At 47.2% G+C, this 23,042-nt stretch overlaps 1 protein-coding gene across 1 annotated transcript in view; it reads right to left on the reverse strand.

Annotated features, from left to right (window-relative positions):
* The window catches only part of CPNE9 (copine family member 9), a 952,981-nt gene that overhangs the window by 5,281 nt on the left and 924,658 nt on the right, over positions 1-23,042 (reverse strand). The window contains exon 20 of the mRNA XM_086939381.1: positions 2,370-2,443. Within this exon, the coding sequence (XP_086795507.1) occupies positions 2,370-2,443 (74 nt within the window). The remainder of the gene's footprint in view (positions 1-2,369; positions 2,444-23,042) is intronic.

Here is a 23,042-nt window from a genome sequence, read left to right on the forward strand (position 1 = left end):
TAAGTGATAACTGAATAGTTAGGGAGAGAGAGGAGCCCTTGAACTGAAAGATAATTGATACACTAAGTAATTCGGCCATCCCATAATATTATTGTAGTAGCGAACCCCTAGTGAATAGTGAGAGAGACTTCCCAACATAGAGAGAGAGAGCTGAAGGTATTCATAGGAAAGTGGTCGTCATTGGTAAGTGGCGTTAATGAGAACACCAGGTAGGAGACTGGTGCCTAGATCTGCCGGATTGCAGATCGGATTGTAAGTGAGTGAGCACCGGGGGGATACGGTGTGTAGTTCCACAGGATTGTGGACCCAATAGAAAGTGAGTGAGCACTGGGGCTGCAGCCCAGTGTGTATGGCACGCTGGATTGTGTGTCGAGTGAGCACTGAGGGTGAGCAGTGTGTATACCCGCAAGATTGCGGCTTGAGTGAGCACTGAGGGTAATCAGTGTGTAATGGTAGATAATCAGAACTGCCCCAGGGTAGATTAGTCTGGACCCATGTGGTCGCGAGACTATGAGGTATGAGTGTGGTGTAGGGTATGGATGTCCTTAGTAATCAGTGAGTATTCTTAGTATCCCTATAGATTTAGTGGTGTTTCTAATGATATGAGCTTGTATATTGTATGTTCCCCATCCTCAGGTAGGTACCCAGGTGCCTGGATAGATGTATAGATGGTCCTGAGGAGGGAGGTGGTTACGTTCCGGCTGGGTTGGAGGGGCTCTCAGGAGCTGATCCCATCTAGTCTAGAACCCGGTCGTTACAGGCTGCTCCTTCTCCTACATTGCCGCTAAGACCTGGAACGAGCTGCCCGTCCAACTACGAACAGCATCCTCCCTGGCGGACCTCGGAACGCAACTCAAGACCTGGCTCTTCGACTGAGACGTCACTCCCAGTACACCCCTCAGGGTGATAGTGCTGCGAGTTACACACAATGATTGTATCTGGCTTGTCCTTGTTTCCTCATCCACTGCATTCCAAGCCCAGCCCAAGTACCTTGTTATCACACTTGCAAGGTAGCATCTCCCAGAGTCTTACAAATGTCCAGGGTAAGATGAGCCTCCCTAGCACCTGAGGTGACTCAGAGAATAAAGAGAAAGGAGAGAGGGATAAAAGTGACCCTCAGTGTTAACTTTCAGCTGCTAAAGTTGAAAATAGTGACAGAGGCTACATCAGGGAATATAGAATTACTGACTGGTGCTTGGATTTTGTATTGTGGGTGAATCAAAACCTACGAAACACGTGGTGGGTGGGATTTCCCCTGTAAGACTTTTCATTGGCTGCCTACTCAGCCCAAAAAGCACCACAGGTTATGCGCATAGATTTCAAAAGCAAATAGAGTCCTCACTCTGAGTTGGCATGTATTTGGTGTGGGGTAAATGGGGGTAGGGCTTAAGGGTGGTGGGTGTATGGAATATCCAATTCTGGCCAGTATCGTTTCACCAAATTCAGGCTATATTGAGTTTATTTCCCCGGGAATAGGGAACAAAATAACTGCTTAGACCTATTAAACCCAGGTCCTTTACTAGACATTTTTTCCCAATTCCACCGAAAAAACCTACTGACATTGTCTTCCTGCTCTGAGCAGGTGGAAAGTCGACAGATGACGGAATAGGTATAATTGAATAAATAAATAACACCTATTCCGGTGCGCGTAGGCTTCTTGCCTGGGTGCTTCCTGTTCCAGTCTGAGAGAAGAAGTGGCGATAAGGTACGTTTTTTTTACCCGACTGCGGAGTCTCTTCACTCGTAAACTTACTATTAAGATGCAGTTTTGTGAATACTGAAAAAGCTTAAACTTAAACAAACATGTAAGTTTTCCTTCATGAATCAGGCCCTTGGTGTGTTCAGCATCAGCTAACACAACATTAGCAGAAAGATTAAAGTGTAAACCAATGTCCCGAAAGCATCACTAGAGGAAGAGAATGCTACGGTGTGGGGCGTCCCCAGAAGAAGAAGATCCAAGCACATGGCTGTGGCCACCAGGGCACCGGTTCCACATATGCAAGGACTTGCTTGATTTATTCAGCCCGGCGATGACTCTATCCCCATCCAGTGTGGGGCGCTGCGGGCACTGAATGCCTTGTTGGCATTATTGTATTTCATGTTTGCTGCATCCAAATTGTCTTTTCGAGAGGTACTAGTAGTGCTAAATTTGAGCCACCAATTGCAGCTGGTGGGTACTGACACTTTTTTTCTGTGGGCCAGGTCTCCAGAACCTATTGTGCATTAAACCTTGATCAAAGTAAGGACAATGAAGAGGAAGAGAACCCAACGATGAAAAAGAATGAGATAGAGAGACAGGGAGTGTGTAGTGGTGGATGAAAAAGGTATGAGGCAGAATCAAGGTTTGATGGCTCATTCTGAAACTCTACCTGTACAATATCCCGCTCTGCATAGCGCCCCCTGGAGGAGACCCGCACCTCATCGCCATCCAGCTCCTCCATTGCTGAAAACAGAAGAAAAATCATTAGAAACAATATCATGATTGACTCCCAGCACCAACAGGAACAATACCACTGTGAATATACATTTCATATGATGTCATTACATACAATGTCAAGGCTGATGAAGTCACTGGATGGGATATTTGTATCAATTCTAAATGGGGAAAATAAGATCCCCATTGATTCTCAATGCCAATGATGTCATTGGACAGCCCATCCCCATTCTTTCTGAGTGCCAATGATGCCATTGACTAGGATAGCCCCATTGGCTCCTGTTGGACAGGATATCCCCCCCGGGTCTCAGCACTGTTGATGTCATTGGCAGGATATCCCCATTGGTTCTTGTTGGGACAGGATATCCCCACTGGTTTCAGTACTGATGATGTCATTGGGCATGATATCCCCATTGGTTCTTGTTGGGACAGGATATCCCCCCCGGGTCTCAGCACTGTTGATGTCATTGGCAGGATATCCCCATTGGTTCTTGTTGGGACAGGATATCCCCGCTGGTCTCAGCACTGATGATGTCATTGGGCATGATATCCCCATTGGTTCTTGTTGGGACAGGATATCCCCACTGGTTTCAGTACTGATGATGTCATTGGGCATGATATCCCCATTGGTTCTTGTTGGGACAGGATATCCCCACTGGGTCTCAGCACTGATGATGTCATTGGGCAGGATATCCCATTAGCACTGATGATGTCCTTAGATATGATATCCCAATTAACTCTCAGTGCCAACGATCTCATTCGACAGGGTATCCACATTGACTCTCAGTGCCAACGATCTCATAGGACAGGATATCCACATTGACTCTCAGTGCCAATGATGTCATAGGACAGGGTATCCACATTGACTCTCAGTGCCAAAGATGTCATAGGACAGGGTATCCACATTGACTCTCAGTGCCAATGATGCCATAGGACAGGGTATCCACATTGACTCTAAGTGCCAACGATCTCATTCGACAGGGTATCCACATTGACTCTAAGTGCCAATGATTTCATTCAACAGGGTATCCACATTGACTCTCAGTGCCAACAATGTCATTCGACAGGGTATCCACATTGACTCTCAGTGCCAACGATGTCATTCGACAGGGTATCCACATTGACTCTAAGTGCCAACGATCTCATTCGACAGGGTATCCACATTGACTCTCAGTGCCAACGATCTCATTCGACAGGGATACACATTGACTCTCAGTGCCAATGATCTAATTCGACAGGGTATCCACAATGACTCTCAGTGCCAACGATCTCATTCGACAGGGTATCCACATTGACTCTAAGTGCCAACGATCTAATTCGACAGGGTATCCACATTGACTCTCAGTGCCAACGATGTAATTCGACAGAGTATCCACATTGACTCTAAGTGCCAACGATGTCATTCAACAGGGTATCCACATTGACTCTAAGTGCCAACAATCTCATTCAACAGGGTATCCACATTGACTCTCAGTGCCAACGATGTAATTCGACAGAGTATCTACATTGACTCTCAGTGCCAACAATGTAATTCGACAGGGTATCCCAATTGACACTCAGTGCCAACGATCTCATTCGACAGGGTATCCACATTGACTCTCAGTGCCAACGATCTCTTTCGACAGGGTATTCACATTGACTCTCAGTGCCATCGATCTCATTCGACAGGGTATCCACATTGACACTCAGTGCCAGCGATCTCCTTTGACAGGGTATTCACATTGACTCTCAGTGCCAACAATGTCATTCAACAGGGTTTCCTCATTGACTCTCAGTGCCAACAATGTCATTCAACAGGGTTTCCACAATGACTCTCAGTGCCAAAGATGTCATTCGACAGGGTATCCACATTGACTCTCAGTGCCAACGATGTCATTCGACAGGGTTTCCACATTGACTCTCAGAGCCAACGATGTCATTCGACAGGGTATCCACATTGACTCTCAGTGCCAACGATGTCATTCGACAGGGTATCCACATTAACTCTTAATGCCAACAATGTAATTCGACAGGGTATCCACATTGACTCTCAGTGCCAACGATCTCATTCGACAGGGATACACATTGACTCTCAGTGCCAACGATCTCATAGGACAGGATATCCACATTGACTCTCAGTGCCAACGATGTCATTCGACAGGGTATCCACATTGACTCTCAGTGCCAACGATGTAATTCGACAGGGTATCCACATTGACTCTCAGTGCCAACGATGTCATTCGACAGGGTATCCACATTGACTCTCAGTGCCAACGATGTAATTCGACAGGGTATCCACATTGACTCTCAGTGCCAACGATCTCATTCGACAGGGATACACATTGACTCTCAGTGCTAACGATGTCATTCGACAGGGTATCCACATTGACTCTCAGTGCCAACGATGTCATTCGACAGGGTATCCACATTGACTCTCAGTGCCAACGATGTCATTCGACAGGGTATCCACATTGACTCTCAGTGCCAACGATCTCATTCGACAGGGATACACATTGACTCTCAGTGCTAACGATGTCATTCGACAGGGTATCCACATTGACTCTCAGTGCTAACGATGTCATTCGACAGGGTATCCACATTGACTCTCAGTGCCAACGATGTCATTCGACAGGGTATCCACATTGACTCTCAGTGCCAACGATGTAATTCGACAGGATATCCACATTGACTCTCAGTGCCAACGATGTCATTCGACAGGGTATCCACATTGACTCTCAGTGCCAACGATCTCATTCGACAGGGATACACATTGACTCTCAGTGCTAACGATGTCATTCGACAGGGTATGCAAATTGATTATCAGTGCCAACGATCCCATCCGACAGGGTATCCACATTGAGTCGCAGAGCCAACGATCTCATCCGACAGGGTATAGCACTTTTTTTTAACTCAAAGACATGCTGCACAGCAGCACACACTGTTGTGTACATGTCTAAAAAAATGACCAAACCAATAGATTTTGCAGAGGCAAAACCTTCTGGCTTTGCCAATGCTTCTTTCTCGAATTGGTCGTAGATTTTGTAGGAGGTGAGCAGAGACCCATGCCTTCTTGTAAGGACAGCAATTGCCAGCGTAGTCTTTTTTTATTTGTAGCCGTGGAGTGCATCCATTTTACTGTGGAATACAAGCCCTCTCATGATCGGGCGCTTGGAGGTTGGGGAGGGTCTGGTCAGTGGGACGGCTTTCCCGAGACCTCGGTTCCAAGCACAGCCACAGCACCCAAGTGCACAACACAAATTAAATTGAATACTGACTGCACCCAGCCTATTGCAGGAACAGAATTAGCAGAACTCATGTGTGCACAGTAGCAGATCATATCTCTCCAAATATTCCCACAAGATGGGGTGCAGCACATAGGAAGTATGCCCCCTGTCCCTAAACTGAAACTGCATAATAATCATGCAATCATAAAGCAAAAATGTAAGAATGCCCAGAAACTGGGAGGTGAGAAGACGGCTTGCAGATGCACTTGTATGGAGTGCAAGTTCAGAAATTTGAAAAAAAGAGTTCCTTCAGAGTGAGTAGCCAGTGGAAGGACACTGGCCAGTGTCCGGAAACTGTACTTGGGCCATGCTCCACGCTCCACATGGATGGCAAGGCAGAGCAGGAAGTGGAAGCAGACGATGTGCAGACGACGTGCTGGCCAGTCAGAAGCATGTAAACTAGAGCGACGTTGGAATCAGCAAATGGTAAGTTAAGGTAAGTATTCGGCGGGTTCTGAGCCTCTTTTAAGACTTTATTTTTAATACAAGAGATTTTGCAAGCACAGCGCAAGCACTGTACAGGCAAAACCTAAAAAAGGTAATAAAAGAGACCAACACGTTGGAAGGAGTGAGGCAGATGGGCTGGTTCGCTGGAAGGATGCTGAGAAACGAATCTCCGACTTCAGGCCTTATCAGATGAGAGTTTGTGGGACGCCGCATGACTGAGCGTAGCTAATCCAAGATAAACGATGCGGCTTTACAGCTAGTTGTGGCTTAGGTGGGATTGTACAAGCGGGCTTATGTATGAGCCCCTGAGTCACTTTTGCACCGCCGGTGCGTCACTTTTTGTGACGCACCAGTGGTGTAAAACCCTGCGCTATATTATACCTGCGCCAGGTATAATGTATAGAGGGTGGGCATACCCCGCAAGAAAGGGTCGTAGGAGTGGTACTGAAAAATCTTGCGGTGCCACTTCTAGGATGCCAATGCATCAAAACCTTACGCAGGCCCTTTCGCACGGGCTGGCCCCATGTGAAAGGAACATTGCTGGAGTTGCATCAGGCTTCCGACACAACTCCAGTAATGCGCCACTTTTTGCGCTGACAGATACATCAGTTATACTGATGTATCTGACCTTCCTTGCGACATGATGCCTCATACTGTAAATATGACGCGTCATCGGTGTCGCAAGGAGGGCGCACTGAGAAGTGGCGCATCGCTGCTTTCACGCAGCGATGAGCCACTTCTCGTAAATGAGCTCCTAACTGTTTAGTGGTGTGTGTTGAAATGTGTTTGTGTGCACTTAGCGTTCACCCTTGATTCATTTTGTTGCTGAGTTTTGAGCAATCATGCCATGAAGTCATATTTATATTATTTGTGGGAGGATGGCTCGATAATTATGGATCAGTTGTAACATTCCTAGACCTATTTGTAGCGGCTTCAGGATTCGGGCATGGCTCAACAATTTCAGATTCACTGACAGGTTTGTCTGACTCCTAACGCCCTCCTCACATGGACATAATTGCGGGGTGGTGGGATTTGGGGGTGGGGGTTAGAGAGACATCTGCCAGTTTTCCTTTTCTCTGAAGAAGTTGCAGTTTTCTTTTGCCAAGCTGGCCCTAATAGTTTTAGGGACCACAACACCATGAGGGAAGGTGTGAGTTCCCTGCCACTCATTCCCGACTTGGCAGGGCCGTGGTTGTTTTTTCAGCAGCCAGTGGGGTGGCCTTGAATTCTGCTTCCTTTGGAGATCAGCTCTCGATGCACCAACAGTTAATAACCCAAGGCGTTAAGTGGGCCGGGTCCTGCCAGTACTCAGCACTGGCAGTTCTAAAAAGCAGCTTCTGAGACAGGTCTCTATCGGGCTCTCCGTTTTTGCCCTCACCCTCAGGGTGAAATAAATCTAACTCTGCAGCAGTTTCACCCTCCACTGCCTGTGATATCACTTCAAAGAGAGTCGAGACTCGTTATCGTTCTTTCACAGTCTCATCATTTCAGAACTGAAGCATTTTCAATATTATATACAACAAAGTCATAGCTGTTGTTTATTTATCTTCTGCAACTAACAACCATTGACAAAGCCATTAGTCCTGGCTTGTAGTAGGTGTAATGTTACTTGTTATATTATAGATCTGAATGTAATGACAGAAGCAGCAAAACACCAGTCGGGCGGCACACTATGCTAAGCACAGAGCTTACGTGTTTTTAAGCCACGCCCTTAATTACATCGACCACGCCCCTTTTAGAGAACCAACAGTTTTTTATCCCACTCAAACCCCTATAGTAACCTCTGTGCATTCGCTGCTGCACATACATGGCTAGTCAGTCATACACGAACACTGTCTGCTGCTCTTCGCAACACACCGCCTGCTTCATCGCTGATTCCTGCAGGAAGCACATATCAAGCTCCCGATTAACTCCCAAACACGACTTGACTAGTGCTGAACAGAGCACCTGCTGCAGTCATACATACAGATGCATGAACACTCACACATACATGAAGTTGTGAGCTTCTGGGTCCAGGGTGACCAACTGGCATGGGTGCAAATTCAGAAAAGTGAGGGTAAAAATGTAGGACAAAAGGTCAAAATTCGGGACAAAAATTCAGGACAGGAGGTCAAAGTTCAGGACAAAACTTTGGGACAAAGGGTACGTTTTACAGACACATCAAAGGAGATCCTGTTATAGTATATAAATAATCCAATTTTTATCCAAACATATTCATCCATTTACAAACCTATCCATCATGTATCCATCCATCATTTCACTCATCCATCCCTCCATCCACACTTTCACTCAGCCATCCATCCACCCTTTCACCCTATCAATCCGTACACTCATCCTTCTACTCTTCCACCCAACCATTCACAAATCCATCCAGCCATTTACCCTTTCACCCTTTCACCCATCCAGCCATCCTTTCACTTACTCATCCATTCACACAGTCACTCATCCTTCCACCCATTCACCTTTTCAGTCATCAATCCATTCATCCTTCCTTTCTCTCTCCATTGACCCGTTCACTTAGCCATCCTTCCTTCCATCCATCCACCTATCCTTCTACTCATCCACTCATGAATCATCCATTGACCCTATCACTCATCCATCATTTCACTCATCCATCCACCCATTCACTCGCCCATCATCCATCCTTTCACTCATCTATCCATCCTTTCACTCATCCATCCACCCTTTTACCCATCCATCTACCCTTCCCCATACATCCATCTATTTACCTTTTCTCTCATCCATTCACCTGTGGAAATTAGCAATATTAATGTACATAAGCGGCGTTCATTTGCCTTCTCCCATCCCCCTCCCTGTAGGCACCATGAATACCGTGAAACGTTGACCGCACCATCCCGCTAGTAAAAGCCCGTGCCCATATATACATGACAGCCATTTTAGGCACCATGGCCTTTTTGCCCGCTCATTGGAATCCCCGGCTTCCCTCCTGCGCGTATTTGAACACCCCCCCCCCACTCTCACATGCACAGACCATAAAACCCTCTCCCTCTGCGCGACCCTGCTCTGAAAAGTAACCCTCCTGCTTGACCCACGCACCCCCCCCATTTCCTCTTGAAGAAGCATCCTTCGCCTCAGCTGACATAACCCCCCCCAGCTGTACCTGACTGCCCCCGCTCTCTCATATACGGGTCATAAGACCTCTCTCTCTGTGCGACTCTGTCCCTGGGAATCACACCCCGTGCCTGACCATCACCTCCCTTCTTCCTATGAATACCCCTCCCTTGATGACCCCTCCACTGAGCCCGATTGTCCGCACGGACCACTGGTCATCCCCTTCGCCTGAGGATACAGTTCATTGCCCACCACTGTATGCACTCGTCCCTCTTCAAAAGAGCTACTATTGATCATGACCTCCCCACCCCTCCGAGAATCGATCAGGCGCACACATTCCAAAGAAATCAGCAGAACACTCAGCTGAGCAATCGCCCCCTCCCATTGTATGGTGTGAGGACCTGTACTGTAGCCACGTGTTGGATTGCGCCAGAACGGGGAGGGGTCGGGATGTCTTTTCCCTGCCTCACAATGTCGTTATTGTAATAAGGAATCTATGTGATGTATAAAAGGCGATGCCTCAGAGAACTTGTTAGAGCACCTCCTGAAAGACACTGTGTTTCGTGTCCGAAATGACAGGCTCTCCTCATGAGAAATAAAACTCTGTTCTTGTATTCCTGCCTCCAGCGCCCGTCTCTTTATTTGGTAACTATTGAGGATGGGAACTAAGAGGCGTCTTGCGCCAGCAGCCTGGGCATCGGTTGTAATTTGGGCTGACTTTCCACAATTGGCGTCCCAAACGCGGGGCCCATCAGCGACATAAGGTCCAGTAAGAGAGGTCCAGACGATGGGGGTGAACATCTAAACGATCGGAGTATACCTGCCTTAAGAGGACCCTCGTCCGGCTGCTGATTGAATGAACTTCACCGATTCCGAACGGACCTCTCTCGAGTGACCTACTGTCCTGACTGGGATCCCACAGGACTGCTGCGGTAAAATCATGGAGTAAGAGAACGATCGGGCGCTGGAAGGGGGAAGACGAAGAACTGTCCACATGGTCCGGTCCGGGTAAGGTTAAATAGGAGACGCCTGTTACGTCTAATTGGTAGGATGGCTTTATCCATCTGATTGATTGATTATTTGTAACTGTGTTTTGTATCGCGCCAACTCCCCTACAGGTCTCAAAGCGCTATGGATGTATTGGAATCGGTATTTAAATACTGATATTGTTCATTGATTGGTTGCTCTGTTGCTCTTGGAGATTCGCTGTCTGCAAACGGGGAAAGAACAGGTTCTCTCTTTGCAGGTAGCGAAAGGGTAGGTAACGCAAACCTTTAACACGTCGTACCTACTTATTCTCCCCATTGATTGTTTGATTGTTTGGCCCGAACTGTTGTTCGCGGATTGTTCTCTGGAGATTCTCTGCCTACAAACGGGGAAGAACAGGTTCTCTCTTTGCAGGTAGCGAAAGGGTAGGTAACGCAAACCTTTAACACGTCGTACCTACTTATTCTCCCCATTGATTGTTTGATTGACCGAACATTGATTGTTCGATATTGGTTCTTTTTGAGGTATTCACCGCCTGCAAACAACGACGAATAGAAATATTCTGTCTAGTCTTTGCCCGCCGTGATAAGATAGGTAGTGCAGACTTTTGTCCCCGTTGTAATCCGTCATGCCTATCTTCTCCCCACTGATTGGTAAACTAGTTCCACCCGGACCATTTATTGGAGGTAGATCATCCGGCTCAACCGGAGGGTAGCTCTGATAAAAGGACATATAAAATATGAAGTGATCACCGGATCCTGTTAACAGAAACTTTAGCATGAAGCACACACTAGAAAAGGAAGGAAAAATAAGTCGAGCTAAGTCAGTAGCCCACTGATGAGTTTCCGACTTCACTAAAAATAAGAAAAACGTTAGAAATAGTCCGTAATAAGAATTATAAAATGACGAAAGAAGCCAAGCTTGACGCCAAGACAGCCACGAGGTAGCTAGGCCCCGCCGCCCCCTCGCTATCCAAAGCATGTCTGTCCCACCGCCCGCCACGCCCAAATAACGGTAACATGAAATAGATACAAATCAGCAGATACCTACCCCCATTCCGAAAGCTCCCGAAGTGCAACAGGTCCGCGGTTACGCCCATCCGGAAGGCGAGGCCTCAACACATGCAGAGCAGGGCCCGGCTGGCCGCCATCGGAAGGGGAGGCTGTGGGGCGGACGGCCCAAAAGTTGTAATGGTCTCCCCTTTCTCTTCTTTTGGCTGCCCTGCGGGCCACGGGGGGGGGGGGGATGTCTTGCCTCTGCCTCCGACCCCCCCCCCCCTCTATCGCCTGCTCCGGCCGTCAGAAAAACGAAACCGGAGCGGAGGTCGGTAGCGCAATGCTGCGGCAATACTGGAGAGTTGCAGATAGCCTCGCCTGGTCTGGCCGCTACGAAAAGTCCAGAGAAAACGGTGCCCTGCAGGCCGCACGGGGGGGGGATGTCTTGCTGCCTCCGACCCCCCCCCCCCCTCTCTTCATTGCCTGGTACGGCCATTCCAAAGTGCTGGAGCCGAGAAACGGCGTGGGGTCGCTGGAAGGGGGAGGCGGCGCGAACGAGCCTCCCCCACCCCCCCAGGTGGGGGCTTCCAGCGACACCCCAACGCTCCGATCAACAGGGTCCCAATCGAAAAGCGGCGCTTGGCCCAGGACCGGTGCACGTCCTGTGCTTTTTCTCTCCTCAACCTTGAAGATTCTATGAGAGCCGGGGGGCCCCCGACCCTTCCACACGGGCGCCCCCGCCCCCGTTGGGAATCGCGACATCGGCACACTCCTGCCGTCGCCGACCTCAGTTTTGAAATGGCTAAGACCCTGCAAGACCGCCAACTGAACAGTTCCGGTGGGATGCCAGTATGACCCGGTAGAAAAATTGTTGCCTCCCTCCCCACTTTTTGACTGATGGTTCACATTGCCAGTCTCTTCTGTTGCCCTTTCGAAAACAAACTCTTGAACTGCCGAAAGAGGTTCTGGTCCAACCACGAGATGGAGGAAACATTTTTTTTACTATACTTGGGCCTGCCTGACCTCGCCCAAAATGGCGCCGATACAAATTAAACTTTCAGCTCTTTGTTGTACCCTGATTGCTCAAGCTTTGATGTTCTGAGATATGTATGTAGTTTTTGGACAATGAAAGTAGATAAGATGGATATCGATAATATGTTCAGAAAAGGATTTGATATAAGATAGATATTGATTATGTGTTGGGACAATGAACCGGTATAGGGTGGGTACCAATTATGTGTTAAAACAGTGAATTGATATGAAATAGGTACTGATAGAGCATTCGGGCAATTAATTGATATTAAGTTTTAACGCACTATGGTTATTTGAAAGTTTGACTTTTCGACATTTATGATGCTTACTCCCAATGAATTTCGATACGATGTTATTGCACTTGCCGCACTTTATATTATGAAATGAATGGCTACCGACTTCGTTCCCCTCACGCCCGGCTCCAGTCTGCTCTGTGGCCGGCCCACTGGGCTGTAGGCTCGTGTTTATGCGCCAACATTTTTATTAAAGGTTTTTGAAAAAGCAAGTACAACTGTAGCGATTGCATTAATGAGTCTCGAATGTGTTACTACTGTCTCCGATATAAGCGAAAGATAAGCAGCTTTATTAAGGTTGAAGGTTAAAAAGCCCGATACTTAAGCCATTACATTACATGCCACAGGCAACAGGAAAAACGTTTTAGGTGCCCTTAAACAATACTGAAGAAAACGCCACCTGACCACCACCCTTGCGCATGATCTAAAAGACCACGCTCGAGTGATCCATGCGGATACGCAGAACACCAATGATTATGTTTCTAACACTACTGGTCCCTCTGGGCTTAAACGCCGAGATGGTAGAGAATGCACCGTGTGGAGATAGGTCGAGTATGTGGTAAGTAAAAACATTTTCGGATTCATGCACGCTGATGTGTTTTGAATGTTGCCCCCACCCCCCCCTTCTTTCTCCTCTCATCTGCAGGTCACGTCGGAACGTCGGCTGAAGTTTGGAGGAGTGATGACTGAACGACCGATGGAAGGGGAAGTAGGGAATTTGAGCACAGTGCTTATACATGACGAGCTTTGTAAGATGTAGCACCCCCTCCCTTACTTAGACATGACTGTTCCTCCCTTAGAACCTAGTGATTGGGAGGATGGACTGACGTAGATACTCGACGGGTTAGTACGATATGACAGACTATGACTCGAACCAGCACGCCAGATAATGCAACTATGACGTTTAACTAAGATAGGGAAAGGACAAGGAAAGTTCCGGGGTAAGGTTTGCCTAAGCACCGCCCGTCTGGAAGATTAGGAATGTTGTTAATGTTTAAAGACCGTGTACCACCTCCTTCTCGCACCCGTATAGATATAGCTAAGCTGTCCGACTGTTCTCCCGATTAACGCCCTCCGTTGCCTCAGCCTGGAGAACCTTTTCGCCAAAAGGGAGAAAAGGAGAAATGATTCGAAGATCCCACTGTGAGTAGTAACCCGACCAGGTTAATTCCTGACCAACCGACCGAGGTGTAAGTATTAGTAACCGAGAACACTCGCACAGATGGCAAACGAAAGGAAAAGGAGGAAAAAAAAGGTAAAAAGAGCTAAGCACATAGATAAATAGGATACTAAAGATGCGCAGCATGCAGAAAGAGATCTTTTTGGCCAATAACTGTTCTATGTTTTGTCGTAAATTTTTGTATGTAACACACGTACTGTCTTCCCTTGTCTGAGTTTGTGTGTATGTAATGTATGGGTTTATGTCTTCCCTCTGTTTGCGTTTCCGTGTTACCCGACCCCTGCCGTTCTGTGTTGTGAGCGCACTAAATGACCTATTACCGTACACGTCTCTCTCTTTCTCTCTCCCTCCCTCTCTATCTCTCTCTCCCTCTCTCTCTCTACCTTTCTACATGTCATACGTGTACCGAATGGCTCGTTTAGAATACGGACGACTCTCACTCTCTATGAGAACCCCCCCCCCCCCTATTGCCTCTTCCTTTTTGTGGTAAAATTGTGCCCCGCCGGCACCAGCCTAATTGGATACTTATTGAACGCGAAGGTGTTCAGCAAAATTGACAGAAACTAAAATGATTGTAACTCACCATATTACTACCTCTCCTTTCTGCAAAAATGAAAGAACTTGAATTGGTTAAGAAGGAAGGGACAGGTAAGACGGCTGATGTCCCCTAATCTGGCCTTTTTATGGGGGGACTATATGTCAATGGCATCCTATTTTTTGTTCGTTAGAGATACAAGCCCCAATGTCCAGATTGATCCCCAATGCCCAGATTGCCCCACCCCTCTGCACTCAAGCGCAAATGTCCAAAGCGTCCCCGCCTCTCCCTGACCCCAGCTCCATATCGGCTGTCCTCGAAGAATAACCGATGACCTTGATTAACTGTTGCTCCTCGATGAAAGCCTGTTTCTTCCCCCCTCTCTCTCAATGATAGCATCCCTGCCCTGTTTTTTAAAGGGTTAGCCGGAATGAACGATAAATAGACTTGGCACAACACAGTAGGAGTGCCGGCATGTGTACTTCATGGTGGTAGGGTTCTGACTGTGACCAATGAACGTAACGCCCAAGTGCGTAGGATTGAGGGCGGAATTCAAATGCATAAATGTCTTCTCCTGCTAGTTCTCTGAAACTTGTTTTGTACCCATTCAAAGATATACGATCATCGGAGGAGAAGGGTCGGACGTGACGTACAGCCTGGCTGCGGATCTTGAAACACATGTGACCTCGACCAAAGGTGGAGCTGCAGAGCAACAAGATACGGGACGAGACAGCAATCTCAAACGTGGAAAATGAAAAGTTGACGGGCTGCCCTGAAGCCCTCAGTCTGCTAACCCACGTGTGCCTGAAGTCTTCGCCCCCTTTTGGGTCCGATTGATGGGCCTGCCTGCTCGTTCTCCTTTGCTCCCTTGGTCCCTTGATGTGTCCAAGAAAAGATCCGACCCCACTCCGCCCTCTCTTCCTTCAACTATCCCACACCCCCTCTTTTCCACATGACTTTTTGACTCAGATGAGAAGAACAGCATTCAGATGGAAATGGGGTTTGCCACAGAAGGAAAAAGGAAATACAGGTGCCGAGCATAAGGCACCCTTAAAGAACTGGTTAGGGAACAGGACTGTGGTCTAACAGCAGAGGACTGACCGCACCCTGCAACGCGTAAGGATAGATCCGAGCTGGACCTATAGCTCCACCGCCGGTGCTCAACAGCGCCAACGAAAGAAAACGGACTAGAGCCTACCAGTGATGGCTCACTGCTAAAAAGACACTGTGACGAAGACACCCATCAATTTGACTAAATTACTTGTGTCAAACCGAATTCCGCCCTCAACCACTTTGTATTGCTTTCAAAATGTTTTTCAGTCACTTTTAAAAACTGTACATTGATGCCACCGAAGAGAAAGTCAGAACATTTCTGAACTCTAGGCTTGTATAAGTAACCCAGCAACTGTGAATTTATATGTGCTGCATTCCACCAACCGCATCGATTGTGCCATGGTTATATGCAATTCCCTGGTATATGACAAACGCTATCTCATCGTCCACACATGTATTATATGTACGCCCATTAGTTAGGAAATGAACTTACTTATGTTAAAAGCGGCGACTGTGGAAATTAGCAATATTAATGTACATAAGCGGCGTTCATTTGCCTTCTCCCATCCCCCTCCCTGTAGGCACCATGAATACCGTGAAACGTTGACCGCACCATCCCGCTAGTAAAAGCCCGTGCCCATATATACATGACAGCCATTTTAGGCACCATGGCCTTTTTGCCCGCTCATTGGAATCCCCGGCTTCCCTCCTGCGCGTATTTGAACACCCCCCCCCCACTCTCACATGCACAGACCATAAAACCCTCTCCCTCTGCGCGACCCTGCTCTGAAAAGTAACCCTCCTGCTTGACCCACACACCCCCCCATTTCCTCTTGAAGAAGCATCCTTCGCCTCAGCTGACATAACCCCCCCCAGCTGTACCTGACTGCCCCCGCTCTCTCATATACGGGTCATAAGACCTCTCTCTCTGTGCGACTCTGTCCCTGGGAATCACACCCCGTGCCTGACCATCACCTCCCTTCTTCCTATGAATACCCCTCCCTTGATGACCCCTCCACTGAGCCCGATTGTCCGCACGGACCACTGGTCATCCCCTTCGCCTGAGGATACAGTTCATTGCCCACCACTGTATGCACTCGTCCCTCTTCAAAAGAGCTACTATTGATCATGACCTCCCCACCCCTCCGAGAATCGATCAGGCGCACACATTCCAAAGAAATCAGTGGAACACTCAGCTGAGCAATAGCCCCCTCCCATTGTATGGTGTGAGGACCTGTACTGTAGCCACGTGTTGGATTGCGCCAGAACGGGGAGGGGTCGGGGATGTCTTTTCCTTGCTTCACAATGTCGTTATTGTAATAAGGAATCTATGTGATGTATAAAAGGCGATGCCTCAGAGAACTTGTTAGAGCACCTCCTGAAAGACACTGTGTTTCGTGTCCGAAATGACAGGCTCTCCTCATGAGAAATAAAACTCTGTTCTTGTGTTCCTGCCTCCAGCGCCAGTCTCTTTATTTGGTAACTATTCAGGATGGGAACTAAGAGGCGTCTTGCGCCAGCAGCCTGGGCATCGGTTGTAATTTGGGCTGACTTTCCACACACCCATTCACTCACCGATCATCCACCCTTTCCCTCATCAATCCATCCTTTTGCTCATTATCCATCTATTCACCCTTTCATTGATCCATTCACCCTTTCACTAATCCATTCATCCATCCATCCACCCATCCCCTTCACTAACTCACTCGCCCACCTTTTCATATTAATTATGAGCTGAGCCTTTGGCTGCAGAGTTGCAGACAGAAGAGACCCATCAAGAACTCCACCCTAGCTGTAGTTCCTAAATCAAGGAGTGGGGTGGGGGAGGGTTCACTAAGCCCCTGCATAAAGGCAGTCTGAAAAAGTAGAAGTCATGCATGATAAACAGTCAATACCATGAGGTGACTGTGACATGGTGTTGTTTCCAGGGCTTTAAGCTGGATGAAAAAAAGGGGTGGGGCCTCTCAAAAGGGGTGTTTGATGTAATTAAGGGCGTGGCTTAAAACACCTAAGCTCAAAATCTCTGCTTAGCATAGTGTACCGCCCGACTGGTATTTTGCCTCTTCTGTCATTGTATCCAGATAGATAACACAACTAATGTTACACCTACAACAAGCCAGAACTATTGGCTTCGTCAATGGTTGTTAGTTGCATAAAATAAAAATGCAGCAACCATGGCTTCGTTGAATATATTATTGAAACTGTACTTTTCTAAAATGATGTGACTGAAAGAACTCTGGCCCCTTCTTTTCAATTTCTTTCACCAGCTTCTTTGAATGAACTGGATTCTGTAGCAGCATTGGCTTGTTCGCGCATTCCTTCCATCTGCCCTAGCCCGTGGCAGGAGGAGGCCACCGCATGCAGCAAGTAACACACCAAACTGGCCCATTGTCATTCTGTATGTGGCAATCATCCGCATACAGAGTGACAATGGGCGGGTGGGGATACTTGTGCTCCGAGGAGGAGTGCGAGGCGCCCCCATCAGAGGGCTGAGGCTTCATGCAGGGAACAGTGTTGTTCCCTGCAATACCCAAAATTACGGACAAAAGACGTCCGTAAAAAGGATCCTCACTGACAACGGACGTGATGCCCAAATTATGGACGCGGTCACCCTACCTGAGACTCATCTCTGAAACTAACCCACAACATGCAGACTCTCCACTCATGGGTACTCTAAAGCCACTCTCCACCACCAACGTTCAACAAACGGAGCAGAATCAGGCGTGACCGCCCAAGTTCTTCGGGTCACATCTTGATTTCCAGGCACTGTGGGGCCGATTCACAGAACTAATTTAAGACAAAATCCTAAACTTACTACTTTTGGTATTCACAGAAGTTAGGATTTTGTCTTAAATTTGTCTTAAGACAGACGTAAGACAGACTTAAGACAAAATCCTAACTTAAGTCTGTCTTAAGTTTGTCTTAAGACAAACTTAAGACAAAATCCTAACTTCTGTAAATACCAAAAGTAGTAAATTTAGGATTTTGTCTTAAGTTAGTTCTGTGAATCGGGCCCTATATATGCTACAGTGCGATTCAATCAGGGCACAAGTCCTAAAAAAGAAGTGGGGGGAGGCTGTCACCGGAAGTGACGTCACGACAGGAAGTGACGTCACGAAAGGGGGCCTGCACCATCGGGCTCATTGCCTCCCCTCGCTCACCCCTTAGATGCGATTGCATCTGCGAAGTCAGCGCATGTGCAGCGTCCTGTGAGCTCCGATCGCGACCCAGAGAGGGCAAAGCATGAAGTCCAGCTGTTTGGCAGGGGGGACGGTGTCCACTCTGTAAAATAAGTGGGGGGACGCCGTCCACCCACGTCGTACACCGACTCCAGCCCGGGATTCAATACAAGATAAAATAGCAGAATCCTGGTTACTGGCAGAGATTTCACACTGCAGTGCCCCCGCCTCTATGTCACCCTCTGCAGGGGGCTGCCAGCCCCCAGAACTGCTAGCCTTGAGTTCTGCCCCAGTGTTCTCTACTGCAGCGGTTCCCAACCTGTGGACTGGGGGCCCCTAGGGGTCCGCAAAGCTTCTTCAGGTGCTCTGCGAATACTCCGAAAATTAAATAGTACTGGCTTCCAATAATGACTCAGGGGGGTCCCTGGCTTCCAGTAATGACTCAGGGGGGCCCTGGCTTCCATTAATGATTCAGGGGGGTCCCTGGCTTCCAGTAAAGACTCAGTGGGGGGCCCCGGCTTCCAGTAATGACTCAGGGGGGGGAGTCCCTGATTCCAATAAAGATTCAGTGGAGGTCCCCAGGTTCCAATAATAGCTCAGTGGAAGTGGGGGTGTCCCTAGGTTGCAATATTGATTCAGTGGGGGTCCCCAGGTTCCAATAATGATTCGGGGGGGGCCAGGTTCCAGTAATAGCTCTGTGGGGGTAAGGGGGCCCCCAGGTTCCAGTAATGACTCAGTGGGGGTCCCTGGCTTCCAGTAATGGCTCAGTGGGAGTGGGGGTCCCTGGGTTCCAATGATGATTCAGTGGGGGTCCCCGAGTTCCAGTAATGGTAAGTGGGGGTCCCCAGAAGTCAAAAGGCTGAGACGCCCCTCTCTACTGGCATCTGTCTGAAGTGTCCGCTGTGGCGCTGCTCCATAGCCCCTCTCTGCACCTGTGAAGCCACTGGAGAGCCCCTGCGCTGGTTACTCGCCCGGAGTGGACATCAGGCTTGAAAGCCATCTGATGGCACCATGCCAACCAAGCCTGGACCTGTGGGCCGCCCACTGACTCCGCAAACATGTCTGACTTCCAAGCGCTGTCTCTTGGGAACCTCCATCGCAGCGCTTGACTAACCTCCTCTTCCCTCTAGAAGGAAATAATTATCCGCGTGTCATTAAATTCCTAATTACTATCTGTCCAAGAACGCGGCCTCGTTAGCTGTTGGTAAGGAAAGGAGGTCCTGTCCCTGACGGCCGGGCACGTGCTGCTTCTGACTGTCCCTGGCATTCACCGGAGACCTGGACTACTAAGAAAAAGCGCCCACACAATCCTGCCTTCAAATATTAACTTTATGAGCTGGGGAGTTTGCTCTCCTCTGCTGCCATGCAGCATTGGGCAAGGACATGCCACCCGCAGGGGCATTCAATCACAAAACACTTATTCGTCAAGCAGCAGTGTGATATTGCATCGTGCTCTTGTATAGCGCCAAGCAGCTACCGTGTTGCATCGAAGCACTGAAATGGGGAACAGCCATGACAAGGCGGAGATTACCCCGCACTGCCATTACAACGCAGGGATTACAACGAAAGTCGTTACAACGACTTTCGCTGGAGGGCGCTGTTGGAAAGGGAATAGTTTAATTTTCTATCCAACACCTTCCCTACTGTCAACGTGGGCTGGAGTTGGAATAGAAAATTAAACTATTCCACTATCCAGCGCCCTCCAGCGAAAGTCGTTGTAACTACTTTCGTTGTAATCCCCGCGTTGTAATGGCATGCGGGGTAAAAGCCCGCGTTGTAATGCCATACAACCACTGAAACAGTCTAGACTAGAGCGGAGAGAAGCAGGCCTGGATGTCTGGTTGGTAGAGTAGGTCCCAGGTCAGAAGAGTTAATTGTGATGTGCGAGGTCTGGATGTGCCGTGGTAAACTCATCTCTCAAGTATGTGTGCCAATGGCATACAGGCACTAGACAAGGGGGGGTACATGTTATCCTGTATAACCAGGGCTAACAACCACACACTGTAGTGGTGGGTATAATATCGCACTTCAAACAAAGTGTTGCAAGATATGGATACAGATGAACTATTACTAAGTAGCATTCAAACAAATTTTAGATAGGTGCCTCTCAGAGTAAGATATCGCACTACCCAGAATATCAAATAGAACAAGTCATTACTGGCTTGCTCAAAATACAAGAAAGACTGAACCCCGGCACTATTAAATAATGTAGATACAATTGGTAGATGAATTTAAACTAGCAAGACAAGCACCATTTGAAAATGAGAGAAAACTTTCCAAGTAGGGATTTTAGTAAACCAAATAGAATCAAATTATTAAATTGTGATTTATTACATCAAAGACACAAGAAAACTATTTCAGACAATCTTAGCATTTGCCAAAAATTATACAACTCCTTATGGTATAAGTGAGGTTTCAGTTCTTTGACTTGGTAGCACAGAAACTGCCAACGCGCGTTTCGTCACCACCGTGACTTCCTCAAGGCTTGCTTAAGTAGTAGGTGAACCCGGCAGGATACTTCAGTCGTTGCTCTACAGTCACAGAGTAATGCGATCCCTTGTCAGTGCTCAAGGTTGAAGGTGTATAGGCCCGAAAAAGTGATCCAATTGGCAACTCCTAATATTCGTAAATTGTAGAACCTGAAATAAGCGTTGCAAGTTGAAAAGCTATGCAAAACGGTCCAAATTTGATAGCCAAACCAGCTAGATTCAAGTAAAGGCCTATGTAGTGGGGTTTTTAAAATACAGCATGAGTTTGTATGACAGAGTATACTGCAGATATATGTGTTGCTGCAGATTAGTCGTTAGTGCCACAGTAGAGGTTCTCAGAAACTATACTTCAAAATTGAGTTCCTTTATAATCTCGATATTAAACTCTTCCCGTAAAATGGATCAGGAAGCATGAGAAAAACATCTTATATGGGTCCTGTGATAAGACCCAAGTAGTCATCTGTCCGTTCTTCCAGCACCCTCAAACGCCCATTTCCTGTGTCCTGTATATGACCAGGGCCACAGGAATTATGCGGAAGAAGAGGGCCAAATTATGCGGCAATGTTGAGTAAATTATGCAGCCACTAGAATGCAACTGGGTATTCCAGGTAGCTCCAGCATTAAGCACTTTCTTCGGGATTTGCACTGGCTTCCGGTTGACCAACGCATTCTGTTCAAGGCATTTACCATTGCCCACTCTGCCCTCCATAAATCAGGACCTCTATACCTCAGGAAGCGCTTCGAGTTCTATGCGCCATCGAGACATCTCAGGTCCTGGGGACAATGTCTTGCTGCTATTCCTCGCCGCCGCCTCGCCAGAATTGGTGGTAGCTCCCTCTCTGTAAGGGCAGCTACGGCCTTTTGAGCTCAGGATCCTCCACCACCTTAGGTTGTTCAAAAAGCAGTAAAAAACTTTGCTTTTTTAGTCTTCGAGACGCGTCTCTCACTTCCGCTCTCCTCGGCACAGGTTTTTTGAGCCGGGACACTTCAGAGTATCCACGCGCGTTACAAATGCTGGTTAACATAACATAACATAACAAATACAGTAATAAGAAAATAACAATGTGAGCAGTCCAGTCCAGCTTTGCAAAGGGCCTTCCAACCTCGTGGCAACACGTGCTTTTGAACCGTTTAAACAAAGTTATGGGTCCCCAGTTTGTGTGAGGTTATGTCCCCTCTTATGTCAACATATATGTTCTCCCTTTATTAAATGATTAGACTTGTTTTAAAATTGTGTGGGCAAGCGAAACATGTTTCACTGGTGCTCCCTTACCACAACATTAAGGAGAGGATGGTCAAGGGGTGGACCCTGAGAATCTTCTCTGTCAACATGTTTTGGCACTCTTTTTTTTTTAAGATACCTTTATTCAATTTTTAAAAATATATCATAAAAGCACAAATATAGTACATTATTATAAAACATTTCCAGGCAAATACACATAAACATTACATAAATAGTACAAGTCTACATAATTAAAATCCAAGGTTCCAGTTTTCATTGATTTCCTAAAATTGATAACACTTTTTAAAAAAAGAACAACAGACTGGGTAAATATTTCATTATCCAGTGTTTGTATCTTCAGAAATGCTGTACGTCATTTTCTTAAACCCAGTGCTTCTAAAATGGGTATTAAAAACCTTTTCCAACGGTTAGAATAAAATGTACAAAATAAAAGAACATGGATCGTGGATTGACTTGATACTTCATCACATGGGCAGGCATCGAAGTTCCTAGAAAGTCATTAACAACTGGAAAGCTAGTGAGTCTATAAAAAGTCCCCAGACGGAAACGAGTCAATAGCATGCGATCATAGATTTCACTTGGACCAAATATGGCTGGATACCACAACATGTTAACATTAACTGTTTGTCCATCACAGTTGGATTAACGCTCTCTTAATACAATCTCTTTGATTGTAAGTGGGCAAGGCAATCTGCTTTCAGAGGAGAAGATTCACAGAACTAACTCAAGACAAAATCATAAAAGTACTACTTTTGGTATTCACAGAAGGCATTTAGTAGTCTTAATTTAGAATTTTGTTATAAATCACAATTTTGTCTTAAGGTACGATTTTGTCTTAAA

The sequence above is a fragment of the Lissotriton vulgaris genome, chromosome 9, assembly GCF_964263255.1.
Source record: "Lissotriton vulgaris chromosome 9, aLisVul1.2, whole genome shotgun sequence".
Classification (NCBI taxonomy): domain Eukaryota; kingdom Metazoa; phylum Chordata; class Amphibia; order Caudata; family Salamandridae; genus Lissotriton; species Lissotriton vulgaris.